We start from the raw sequence: 12,744 nt of genomic DNA on the forward strand, positions 1-12,744 counted from the left end.
CTGAAGAGAAATGTGGCTTCTTCACCCTTTCTGCTTAGGGCTTGGGTTTGGGGGCCCATTTCTTGCTCACCCCACATCTCTTGCTTGCCTGGCCCCTGCCTTGCCGATTCTCTGGAATCCAAGGCAGCCCTGCCAGCCTGTTTCCAGCCTGGGCTCTGCGCTCCCTCCCTGCCATCCTTCAGTGTCTGGCCCTGGCCTCTGCACAGTCTTTGCTGTCACCTTCAGCCTCCTTGAGGAGTCATGGGGTGGGGCAATGATGGGGCAACCACAGCCCAGAGAGCAACTGGCCTCCATACACCGCAAGAAAACAAGATCAACGAGCATTTATTGAGCCCCTGCTGTGTGACACCGCTGTGGTGCCGCACCACTGCCCCCTCCTTCAGGAAGCCACTCTCCGCCCCCAACAGGGCTCTGCCCCTCTGGGCACCTGACTGGCTTGTGGGTGCCAGTCATTCAGTGGCCAGTGGCCATGTGTCTTCTGGCATCGCAGCTGTGCCCAGCAGGGCTCCTCATGTGGTGATGGCAAGAGTCCGGGGCTGCTGTCCCAAAGTCATTCTGTGCAGCCCTGTGCATTCCCTTGGGCCTGCCCTGGCCCCATTTTCAAGGCCCTGGGGCCCAGGCAGTGATGGGCAGGACAGGCCTGGCATCTCCCACGCAGGCTGACTGAGTTCACGGCACACAGGCCAAGGTTCTGGGGGCACCACTCTGGTGGTCTTGCAGCAGGGGCTGGTGCCAGCGATGGCCTGAGGTCCGGGGGCCAGGTTGAGGTCTTGGTCACACCCAGTGCCCCAAGACCCAGCACTGTCGGTTCAGCTCTGGTGCTTCCTGTGCGGAGCTCCGGGGCCAGGAATCCGCCATGTGTGGCTGGTGTCCTGCCAGGAGACAAGGCGGTCAGTGCTGAAAGCCACCTTCCTCCACCCACACCCTGTCTACCCACTGCCCCCCACCCACACATCCATCACTCACCCTCATTTACTAGGCCTTCTGCCCATCATCCCATCTGTCTACCAACCCATGCCCCAACACTGCCAGCTCTCCACCTACCCTCCCCTGTCAGCCACCCAGTCACCCACCAGTTCACCAGCACACCTATGACTTAGTCATGTATCTGCCAATATTTGCTGCCATCCACTTATCAAGCCTCCAACTCTGCTCACACCCTCTCCAACCCAGAACCCGCTCATGCACCTCACACCTGCCAACAGGTGCACCACTCGTCCAGTCACCCTCCTACCACCCAGTAACCCAACCATCCTCCTACCACCCAATAACACACCTTTACATGTACACATCTGCCTACACCTAAAACACCCCCATATCCACCCCAGGCCCACCCAACAGCCATGATAGCACCCCCTGCAGGCACGTTCACCCACCTCACATAAAGCCGTGCCCCCACTCCTGCCATCTGCCTGCCCATTTTCCCTCCAGCCTTCCCTTCCACCACCCACCCCTCAGCAAATCCACACACTTATGCAGCCGTCATCCACCACCATCCTGTCATCCTGCAGCTGTCTCCCCACCTTGTCATCTGCCCCCAGGCAGGCCTCCCTGAGCACCCCATTTGCCTTACATGTGTTCAGGAGCTGTTGTGGAGGGATATTAGAGGGGGAACAAGAGCAGATGTCTCCCAGGTCCCCAGGTCCTCATTGGACCGCAGCAACTGTGTGTGTGGACATGGGTGTGCCCAAAGCTGACTCTGAGAAACTCCCTGTGCACAGAGCAGAGGGCACCTGCCATTGTCTACCACACTTAGTGCACCGGACAAGGGGAAGGGCTGGAAAGGCTCTTCCCCTCTGCCACTCTCACTCTTTCGTGTTTTTAGCAGTTCTTGGAAGATCACTCCCTTGTAATCCCTCAAGTGTCTCTTCAAAGTCTTTCTAGTGCACCAGAACCATTCCCATCCCATGCGGTGGCCTAAAATGTCCTTGTACCTCCTGCCAAATCAAATCAAGACCCAGGTTGAGTTTCGGCTCTCCAGGAAGCCCCCTCTGACATCCTCCCCCTGGCACTCAGGCATCTCCCTCCTCCCAGAGCACCCATCCTCAGCTCACACTCTGCCAGTGTCACCCCCGCTGGATCCCAAGGCCAGCGGAGCAATGACTGAGCCCAGAACGTGTGCACCCCTGTGGACCAGTGGAGGTGGAGCTGGAAGGTGGGAAACTAAGGGAGAGGGCTGGTGTGGTGGAGCGGGGCCGGGAGTGAAGGGGAGAATGGAGAAAACGAACAGTTCCTGAGCGTGTGTAGCTCCAGAGGTAGCGTCTGCCCATTTTACAGATGAGGGAGCCGAGGCTCTGTAAAGATCAGCAGATGCTTTAGAAGTCACAGCTCTGATGGAGCTGGATTGAATTACTTTCCTGCTGATTCCAAATTTCAGCATTTAAAAAAATGTGTTCCCTATAATTTCATTTTCTTACTCTGATTCTCAGACATACTTGTCATACTTTAGGGTGAGACAGGCTCTTTGCAGAAAGCCCATTGAGGTTGGAATTCCTAGTGAAGCGAAGCTCCTACTTGCATGCCCTAGGGATGGAGAGATCCTTGCTCCTTCTCCATCCTCAAAGCAGCTCTCATGATCAGGAGAGTCTTTCTAATAGCAAGGCTTCATGACAAGAGTCAAAGAGGAAGATGGTTGTGTCCATCGCTGGGGTGGGGAGTAATTTTTTGGCTTTCACTTTTTTTCTTTCTGCTTTTAATATTCTTTAGTGTTAGTGTTTTGTAAGTTTTACTATATTATTAAGGAGTGGGAAACATTTTGCAAACATTTTGGAATCATTTGGCTTCAGAAAAACACATTTGTTTTGGCCTCAGTCATGGAAACCATTGCATACTTTGGAAGTGTTGGCTGCCAAGATAGAGGTGTTTGGGTTTTTTTTTTTTTTTTTTTTTTTTTTTTACTCTAGAAGCAAATATTTGGTGCATGGAAAGGTACGATTGTTTTTCTAAATGAGCATTTAGGCATAATTTCAGCTGCTTGTACAGTGGCCGAAAAGCAGAGCCATGGAGAGATCATCAGAACAGAAAGAAAGTGACAGTGTATTTTTTAAGGAAAAGGAAAGGCCACAATCCCTGTCCTTCCCTGAGTTAAAGTCAGGCTCTCTGTCCCCTGGATGCAGAGGGCAAGATGCTGAGTACTGGGGCCCTCCTCCCTTTCTCTGGCTACCCAGGGGGCATTTGGGGCTCAGAGTCATTTACAGTGTGTGTGTAAAGAGGGGAATGCCCCAGCAGCCCACCAGGGCCCCCCACCCATTTCCCTTCTCTCCCGGGCCTTGTGTTGTAGATTAGGAATCTCAACTCAAAATGTCTTGTGGGCCCAAGCAGACAATGTAAATGGATGAGGTGAGTCAGAGACAGTGCCAATTGTTACCGTGGAGAATGTGGGCTCAGATCTTCCTAAACTGTTTTCTTTTGAGACGGGGTCTCACTCTGTCACCCAAGATGGAGCGCAGTGGCGTCACCATGGCTCACTGCGGCCTCGAGCCTCTATGTTTAAACAATCCTCTCTCCTCAGCCTTCTGAGTAGCTATGACTGAAGGTGCACATTGCCATCCCTGGCTAGTTATTTATTTATTTTTTGTAGAGATGGGGTCTCGCTATGTTGCACAGCCTGGTCTTGAACTCCTGACCTCAGGTGATCTTCCCACCTCGGCCTCCCAAAGCCCTGGAATTACAGGTGTGAGCCACCACACCCAGCTGGATCCTCAAAACTTTCAAAGAAACTGAAAACCTGGATCTCAGAACAAAACCTCCTGGCTTTTAAATGATGATGGTTAAGGTTTTGAATGTATTTTCAACAGTCTGTAGGCCAAGTAGCATCTCTCAGGCTGCACTCAGCCCACGAGAGGCTGTTCCCAGCCTGTGTCTTTGTTCCATGATTCGGTTCCATGGCTTTGCATAGGCTGATCCCTTGGGTACGAGCCCCCTTCCCTGCTCTTCTCCGGCTGTTGACTCCCTGATTTTTTCAAATGCTGCCTGCTCTGGGAAGCATTCCGTGGCCCTGTAGAATGCTTCCTAGAGCAGGCAGCATTTGAAAAACAGAGGCTTTGCTCCTTTCCCTGTGCGCTTCAGCAGGCTGCATAACTCTCTCCCTGAACTCGTCACTTTGTGTTGTAATAGCCAGGCCAGCGTGGGTCTCCCCAACGAACCTGGGGATGGGAGATATCTTTATGAGCAGGGCCAGCATCTGCTTCATCTTGGAGCCCTGAGACTCCAGCCCCTGGCCCAGCACAGAGCAGGTCCCAAACTGACTCTTTTTTCTTTCTTTTTAAACAAATGAAGAAATCGTGGAGGAAGAGGAGAGAGTGATTCCTGCGCTTGGGATGCTCTGAGCTTCTGTACAGTATGAAAAATGCTTTTGCTCAAACTCTCCTCTTTTGGGTGAAGGCTCAGGTGATGGCAGGGGGCTGGGGAGACTGTACTTTGGTCTAACAGCCAAAGGTTCAAACTCAGCTTCACCGCGTGCAAATTGTGTGAATTTTTTTAAGCTGTGTGGCTTCTGACAGCAACTTCACCTCTCCGAGCCTGCAAATGGATGAAAGCTACAAAGGAGTCGGCAGGCCCAGCAGGCGCCCTGCAGAGAAGCCCTTCCCTATCCAATCTCAGACACAGATGGATGTGGAAAGAACACAGCTCTGGAAGCACTAGAAGTGGGTTGGGTTTGAGAGCCTCTCTTCACAAATGGAGAAACCAAGGCCCATGGGTGGGAAAAGATTTGTCCAAGGCCCCACTCACAGGGTGGTAGCAGGTTCTGTGGTTTCCATTTTCTGGGAACCTCCCAAGGTTAGCGGAGTGTGTGACCATAGGAAGTTCCCCAAAGATGTGATTTCTTTTCCTTTTAAAATCCGGATATCAAAACATGAACATATTTAACATCAGATTCCTCCAGCCCTATCTCACCCAACCCTCAGTGAGGACTCACTGTCTTGAACCCTCTGTAAGCCACCAAGATCCGGGGATCAGATGTAATTGCTGAATTGAATTAAATCACATCTACCGTTCCAAAATGGATTCATTGGGTTGGAAGGGCCCTTCAAGACCAGTAATGTCAATGTCACCACAAATGCACAGATCAGGAAGCTGAGGCACTTAGGGGGAAACCGACTTCCTCAAAGTCTCTCTGCAGCTGGCAGAGTGAGGTTAACAGGTGGCAGATATTGGTGCTCCTGACCCCACGGTAGCCCAGCCTGGCACAGATCAGCTGGGTCCCTTTACAGGAAAGATCCTTTGGGCCAATCACCCAGTCGCTGTCCGAGGTGCTGAAAGCCTCTCTATAGGACCCACAGGTCCGCCCAGAGTCAACTGTCTGGCTACCCAACCTTGACCTCTGCCCTCCAGAAAGAAATGAAATTTGAAGAGTGGTGGAAAACAAATCGGGGATGCTGCTAAGAAATCGGGCTTTGGAAGTCTGTCAGCTAGTGACACTCTCATTACTCTTGTGTTGCCCAGAATGTCACCGCCTCAGCAGGGCACCCTGATTGCCTCTCTGGGTCCACAAATCTCTACCATGAGAAGGCTTCAGAGGTGCCATCATATATGGGAATATCTGTTTACTGGTTTTCTCCTCATCTTGCCTTTGAGGTATGTGTCACAGGAGGACAAAGGCCAGCGCTGCTTTCCCTCACAGCTGCATCCCTGCACCAGCACAGTCGCAGGCAGTGTTGAAAGCATGTGTCTGCAGAATGAGTAAACAGTGGAGGGCTCAGAAGGAAGGGCAGGCTTGAGTGGGACAGACCCGTATGGAGGGAAGTTTGTGTCTTCTGGTCTACCTCGGGCAGGTTATTTTAGGAGATTGAATGGGGGCCATCTATCTCTTCACTGGGGTCATCTTCAGGGATTCCACGTTTCTGAGCCATGACATTCTCTTTGTCTCTTTCTCACCCTTGGGATCAGACAGAGCCCACTGTAGCTACCACCTCTTCCCAGGGTCCCTGATTCCTCAGTCCTTTATTAGACATGTGCTGGGCATGGACTGTGTGTCAGCCTCCACATTGGCTACTGGGTTTACAGACGTGAGATGCAGCCCTGCCCCTGGGTGCTCACAGGCACACATATGAAGAGATGACAAGACCAGACATGTTTCCCACTCCTGCTGTGTGCCAGGAACCATTCAATGTGCTTCCTGTCTATGGACTCATTTAATCCTCAAAAAGTACAAGTTAGGGGCCATTACTATCCCCATTTTTCAGGTGAGGAAACCAAGGTCCAGATAAATTAAGTCATTTTTTCAAGTTCTCACTGCTGGGATTTGAAGCCAGCCAGCTTCACTCCAAAAGTTGGGCTCTCATCAACAGATGATTGGATTTAAAACTATGCAGCCACTAAAAAACAACGAAATCCGCTGGGCGCAGTGGCCATGCCTGTGATCCCAGCACTTTGGGAGGCTGAGGCAGATGGATCAATTGAGGTCAGAAGTTCGAGACCAGCCTGGTCAACATGGTGAAACCCTGTCTTTACTAAAAATACATAAATTAGCTGGGTGTGGTGACAGGTGCCTGTAATTCCAGCTACTTGGGAGGCTGAGGCAAAAGAATTGTTTGAACTCTACAGGCAGAGATTGCAGTGAACTGAGATGGCACCATTGCACTCTAGCCTGAGCAGCAAGAGCAAAACTCCATCTCAAAAAAAAAAACATGGAATCAGGAAAAAAAAAAAAAAAAGGAGAGAGAGAGAATGAAATCATGTCTTTTGTAGAATATGGATAGAGCTGGAGGCCAGCTCTTAAGTGAAATAACTCAGAAGCAGAAAATCAAGTATCACATGTTCTTATTTGTAAGTAGGAGCTAAACAACAGGCACATACGGCCTTAGAGAGGGAAATAACAGACACTGGGGGCTCCACAGGGGGAGGATGGGAGTGGGGTAATGGCTGAAAAATTACCTACGGGGTACATTGTTCACTGTTCAGGTGACAGATACATCAGAAGCCCAACCTGAGAATTATACAATACATCCATGTAACAAACCTGCACCTGTATCCCCGAATCTATAACAATTAAAAAAAATTAAAAACACAAAGATTGGGCTCATAACCATTATAAAAATTTGGCTCATAGACAAACACCAGGAGAGTGAAAGGCGGAGACGAATGTGTCCCCCTCTGCCAGGAGCTGGGGAAGGGGCTGGGGGCTATTCCCAGACAGTTGAGCCAGACTTCAAAAGCACTTGCAAAAGCTCCCAATTCCGCTGGTAGAGTTGGTTTTCCACCCAGTGGAGGAAGGGAGCAGAGCATTTCATGCAGAAAGAACAGGGTGTGAAACAGGTCCTTGGCAGGCGGATGAGGTTCTTCAGGAAGTGTGAAAAACCTAGCAATGTTGTGGTTTCAGGGAGGCAGGTGGACAGGTTTGGCCTGAAAGCAGAGCACACTGGGATGAAGGGGTAAGGCATGGAGCATCGCAGCTGCAGAAGTTGCTGGGTGGCAGGTGTAGAAGACCCAGCAGGGCCCCCTAAACCCCTGCACCCCAGGGCTTTCTGCCTTATCATGACACTTCTCAGCTACAGATTCCTTGCCTGCCCCACACTGAGGAATTGGGCGCTTGAGGGCAGTCTATTTTGACACCTGCCCCAAGTGTTTCTTAGGGTTAGGCACGGTTGTGGTACCACTGCCTTGGACAGAAGTGGGCATAAAGTAGAAGAACCATGTCATAACTTTAGCTTGGAATCAGACAGGCTTGGGACCCCAAGGTCACAAGCTTGTCCCCAAAGGACAAGTGACTTTGCCTCTCAGAACCCAAGTATTTTCCCTTGTAAAATAGAAATGCTACTCACAGCACACACCTCCTGAGGACTAAGTGAGCTAAATCACGCACCAGAAACATACTGGTGACCTACTGTGTGCTAGGCCCTGGGGATGTCACAGTGAATGCAGCAACAAAGACTCTGTGCTAGTGACATTTCCATTTCACTGAGGAGATGCTGGAAATAAACAAGGGAGCAGGCCGGGTGTGGTGCCTCATGCCTGTAATCCCAGCACTTTGAGAGGCTGAAGCGGGAAGATTGCTGGAGGCCAGGAGTTCGAGACTGGCCTGGGCAACATGGCAAGACCCCATCTCTACCAAAAAAAAAATTTAACTGGGCATGACGGCTCACGCCTGTAATCTCATCACTTTGGGAGTCCAAGGCAGGAGGATTATTACTTGAGGCCAGGAGTTCAAGACCAGCCTGAGCAACATAGCAAGACCCCATCTCCACAAAAAAAAAAAAAAAATTGGAAACATAAAAAAAATTACCCAGGTATGGTGTTATGTGCCTGCAATGCCAGCTACTCAGGAGGCTGAGGTGGGAGGATCTCCTGAGCCCAGGATATCAAGGCTGCAGTGAACTATAATCACACCACCGCACTCCAGCCTGGGTGACAGAGCACAACCTTATCTCTAAAAACAAAACAAAACAAAATGAAAAAAACAGAAAAACAAGTGAGCAAAGAAAGGCTCAGAGAGGGACAAGTGACGGAAAGAAAAATGATGATGCAGGAGGGGAAGGCGAGAGAAGGCCTCGTAGGAACGTGTGAAGGGGGCGGGCACCGAGCCAGATCCCCACTAGAGCTGCTGTCATAGGTTTCAGAGCTAGGAAGGACTGGGGAAGACATGATCAAGTTTATGTCTTCGGAGGATGGATTGTAAAGGAGTTGGCCCTAGAAGCAGCAATTTCTATCTAGAAGTTGCTGAATAGTCCAAGCAAGCGACAAAACGCAGACTGGCTTCTGACAAGAGCTTCAAAGGGACAGATATTGGCCGAGGGTTGAGGACAACTCCGAATTTGGCCTGTGGATCAGCAGCATCAGCATCGTGGAGAAGTCAGAACTGCAGAGCCCTGGGTCCCCCACCAGAACTCCTGAATCAGAAATTCTGAGGGTGGGGCCCTGCAGTCCACCCTTTAACAAGTCCTCCATATGGCTCTGATGCTCCTGTTGGCTTGGATCTCTCGGCCCCCAATGCTGCGGTCTCAGATGTCTCCAAGCTGTGTGCCCATCTGCGCTCCCAGCAAATTGACATTGATATTTATTTCAGAAATACTGTCTGTTTCCATTTTAATAAAGGAAGCAACTCGAGCAGGACTCTATTGGATTTGATTTTGATCTAATAAAAATGCCAAGTTGCTCTGGGTCCAGAAAAATCTTTCTTGAAATTCCCTCTGCTATTTTGAGGGCAGCAGCAGTGGCAGAGACCCATCTACATGGAGCTCCCAGAAGCCACCTCCGCACCCAGCATGCGACAGCCTCTCGTGGAGCCCAGCCTTAACAGACACACCTGGCAAAATCAAAAGCTTGTCTCCAGCATTGAACTTGACAGCTGCAATCAACTGCAAACCTCAGTTGCCCCTAAAAGGAAGATGCAGACACCTGGACCATATGGCAACATCGCTTCCATCAAATGTCACATCTGATGTGCTCCTGAGCTGGCTGGTGGCACCACAAAGTCCCAAAGGCGGGTTTCAAAAGCAACTTCCTCAGGAAAAAGAATTATAGCCAAATCCATATCACAGTAGCCCCCCAAAATAGCAACTTTGGGGACAGTTAGGATAACCGGAAGTTTGTGTAATTGCTAATATAAAAGTAGCTTCTCAGATGGGAGGTGGTGGGAGAAACGTGGAGGTTGAAAGCCAACAATTAAGCACCTATTATGTGCCACACACTATTTTAGACTCTTGGGATATACACAAGAACGAAGCACACAGGTGCCTGTTCTCATGGCACTTGGTGGAGAGAGGCAGCAAAACAAAAACCAAGCATGTGAATATAAAGGATCATTTCAGAGAGGGACAAATGCTATGAAGAAAAGAGAACCTGGTGATATGGGGATGACTGGGGAAGCTGGTGCAGATCAGGGAAGACTTCTCGGAGGAAGCAGCCTTTCAGCTGACTTAAAGATGAGACGAAGTCAGCCATACCATGATTTAGAGGGACAGCATCCAGGCAGAGAGAGCAGCAAGTGCAAGGGTCCTACAAAGGGAATAAGTTTTGCATGTTCAAGAAAGATGAAGGTCGGGTTGGCTGGGGCAGCATGGGAGATGGGGAAGAGGGAGATGAGGTCAGGGTCCTAGGGGGTTGGGAGCCTAAGAAGGAGTGGCCTCTCCTCTCTCCCAGGGTAAGGAGCAAGATCTAAATGCCAAGCTGAGTTTTATTGCCGAGTGGACCAGAGATCCCAGCAAAGCGGATTCGCCTTACAGTGCTATAGTTTCTCTGTCTCCGTAAGAAGAATCCCCGCTTCTCAGGGCTGGATCAGCCATCAAATGAGATGGCAGCAAAGTGCTTAGCACAGACCTGCACACAGTAAGTGTTTAATAATGCGGGTTCCCTGACATCCCTCCTCCCCCGTTCCTCCTGCTGGCAAGTCAGCCCATCGCAGGATCTGAGCAGCTGCTTCCTGCAGAAATATTGCAAAACTCGTCCAGGCATTTCCAAAATATTTTCTTGGCTGAAAACCCACTAGCGGCTAAGAGGCCGAATTCTGAGACGGCAGCATTTCCATACTCGTTTGATAGACTGCTTCTCTAGACCATGAGCTCCATGAGGACCGACACCATGTCTGGAGGCGCCCCACACCCCACATCCTCAGTACCCTGCCCAACCAATGGAGCTGCCGACTGACATCACCTAGTGGTCCAGGGGTTGAGCGATGAGGTCAGACTGGCCGAGTTCAAATCCCAGCTTTGCTACTTTCTAGCTGTGAGATATGGAGTAAGACACAGTCTTAACCTCCCTGGGCCTCAGTTTCCCTGTCTGTAAAATGGGTCTGTATTTAGGGTTAAATGAATGAAAAAGTGTGAAGTCCCGAGACCATGCACAAAGGTGAGATATTGTGATTAGATCTAGGGGACCGAGTTCTTCTTGCTGGCTGTTTGCATAATCAAATGCAGGTACCATCATGATAGCCATGGAGGTCCTGCCAAGGGGGATCACCCAGGCTAAATCCCCCTTCCTGCTTTCCCTTTCCTGCACCCCAAGTCATCCTGAGTGGGATAAGGCACCATGCCCTGCTATCCTGGACCCTGCATTGACCCCATTCAAGCTCTGGCCACACAGTGCACTAATGGCCTTGGTCTGTCTTGCCAACAAGACCGGAAGTCAGCAGGGTGCAGTAACGTGCCTTTTTCATCTCCATGCTCCCAGGAGCCAGAGAGGCCTCTTAGCAATGATTTGTGGAATAAATAAAGCAGCCTGCTTCAGGATCCCTGAAGTCACGGGATCTCTCACGCGTGCCAGCATCCAGCCCACATTCCCCCAACGCCTCCCTCAGCTCTGACCACAGAGGGGTCTCTTCCTTCCACGCTGTTTGACGTGGGAGTTCCCAGCACCCCCACTTTCCCCGGGGAATGATGGCCATCCCTGCTAATGCTCAGCTTCCTGATAAAAGGCATACCTGGCGCAGGGGTTGTGGGATCTCAGGCTCTTTTCTTCCCTGAGAAGCCAGGATTTGGAAAGTCTCTGCGGGCAGCTGACAGTTTTCCACAGCTCCTTCCCCACCGGCCTTGGTGGCTCCTCTGAACCCCCAGGAGGTTAGGCCCCTTTTGTGTCACTGTCTCTCCCTACCCTACACATTCTCTCCACATGCTCTTTGCAGTCCCTGGGCTTCAACCATCCCATACTATACTATTATCTTTTTATTTTTTGAGACAGCCTTACTCTGTCACCCAGGCTGGAGTGCAGTGGTACAATCACAGCTCACTGCAGCCTCAAACTCCTGGGCTCAATCAATCCTCCCACTTCAGCCTCCAGAGTAGCTGAGAATACAGGCTTGCACCACCATACCTAGCTAATTTTAACTTTCTTTTTTTTTGAGATGGGGTCTTACTATGTTGCCCAGGTTGGTCTCGAACTCCTGGCATCGAGTGATCCTCCTGCCTTGGCCTCCCAAAGAGCTGGGATTAAGGCATGCTCCACTGCACCTGCCTGTCTCTCTGCCACCGTTTTAAGCTCTCCTCCATTGATCTGGATGCCTCCTGGAGGCCCTCACCAGACCGTCAAACTCCACACAGACAAAGCAACATTGCCCTTCACAAACCGACCCCTTCCCATGTCCTTCCATCAGTCAGGGACCCCATGCCCCTGACTGCTCGGGCAAAAGTTCTGTGCATATCCTAGGTCCCTCCCCTCCCCTGGTCCTCACTCAAACGAGTCACTTATCTGATGCTGTCCCCCAGCTCCACAGTGGTGCACACTGCTGACCCCCAACTGTGCAAGGGGTCTTTCTCCATCCAGCCCCAAGTCCCTCTGCCCATTCCCTGAGCCATTACCTCCAGAGAACTCATGCACCCGACCCTCCCCGCAGCAACCCTTGAACAATGGTCCAGGAGAGTCGCCTTCCTATCTGCAAGGGGATGGCTCAGATACATGCGCTCTGCACTGGTGCCCCCAGCCCCCAGCAGGCTCCACACTGTGCCTTTGACTCGCCGCCTTTCTCTCCCTTCTTAGTCTCTCTTCCTCACTCCTAGTTGGGTGTTCTTCGATCATCAAAATAAAGCACTTGCTGTTGTATCCATCTCAAGGGATTTCCAGGGAAACCCAAACCAAGACACTCTGAAAATTCTACCAGCAGAGGGTCCTTGATCTACCCACTTTTATCTCCAACACCACAGTTCAGGCCACCACCATCATGTCTCCCAAGAATGACTGCAACAGCAAACATTTTGTGCATATTGTAGGTTACAAGATGGTCTCTTGGCCTTGAGTTTGGCTCTTCTCTGATCCTTGTCCCACACTGTCTATATCTATATCTATATCTATATCTATATCTATATCTATATCTAT

The 12,744-nt window shown here is 50.7% G+C and overlaps 1 protein-coding gene across 4 annotated transcripts in view; it reads right to left on the reverse strand.

The window, feature by feature from the left end:
- Positions 1-304: 304 nt before the first annotated feature.
- The window catches only part of GSG1L (GSG1 like), a 294,726-nt gene continuing 282,286 nt past the window's right edge, over positions 305-12,744 (reverse strand). For 2 of the 4 annotated variants that reach the window (XM_031934488.1, XM_031934489.1), the window contains one exon: positions 775-872. In XM_031934488.1, coding sequence (XP_031790348.1) covers positions 775-872 — 98 coding nt within the window. Of the gene's footprint in view, positions 873-12,744 lie in introns of all 4 variants that reach the window. The other 2 variants (XM_031934490.1, XM_023192999.1) reach the window with 2 other exon arrangements.

Source organism: Piliocolobus tephrosceles, chromosome 17 (assembly GCF_002776525.5).
Source record: "Piliocolobus tephrosceles isolate RC106 chromosome 17, ASM277652v3, whole genome shotgun sequence".
Taxonomy (NCBI): Eukaryota; Metazoa; Chordata; class Mammalia; order Primates; family Cercopithecidae; genus Piliocolobus; species Piliocolobus tephrosceles.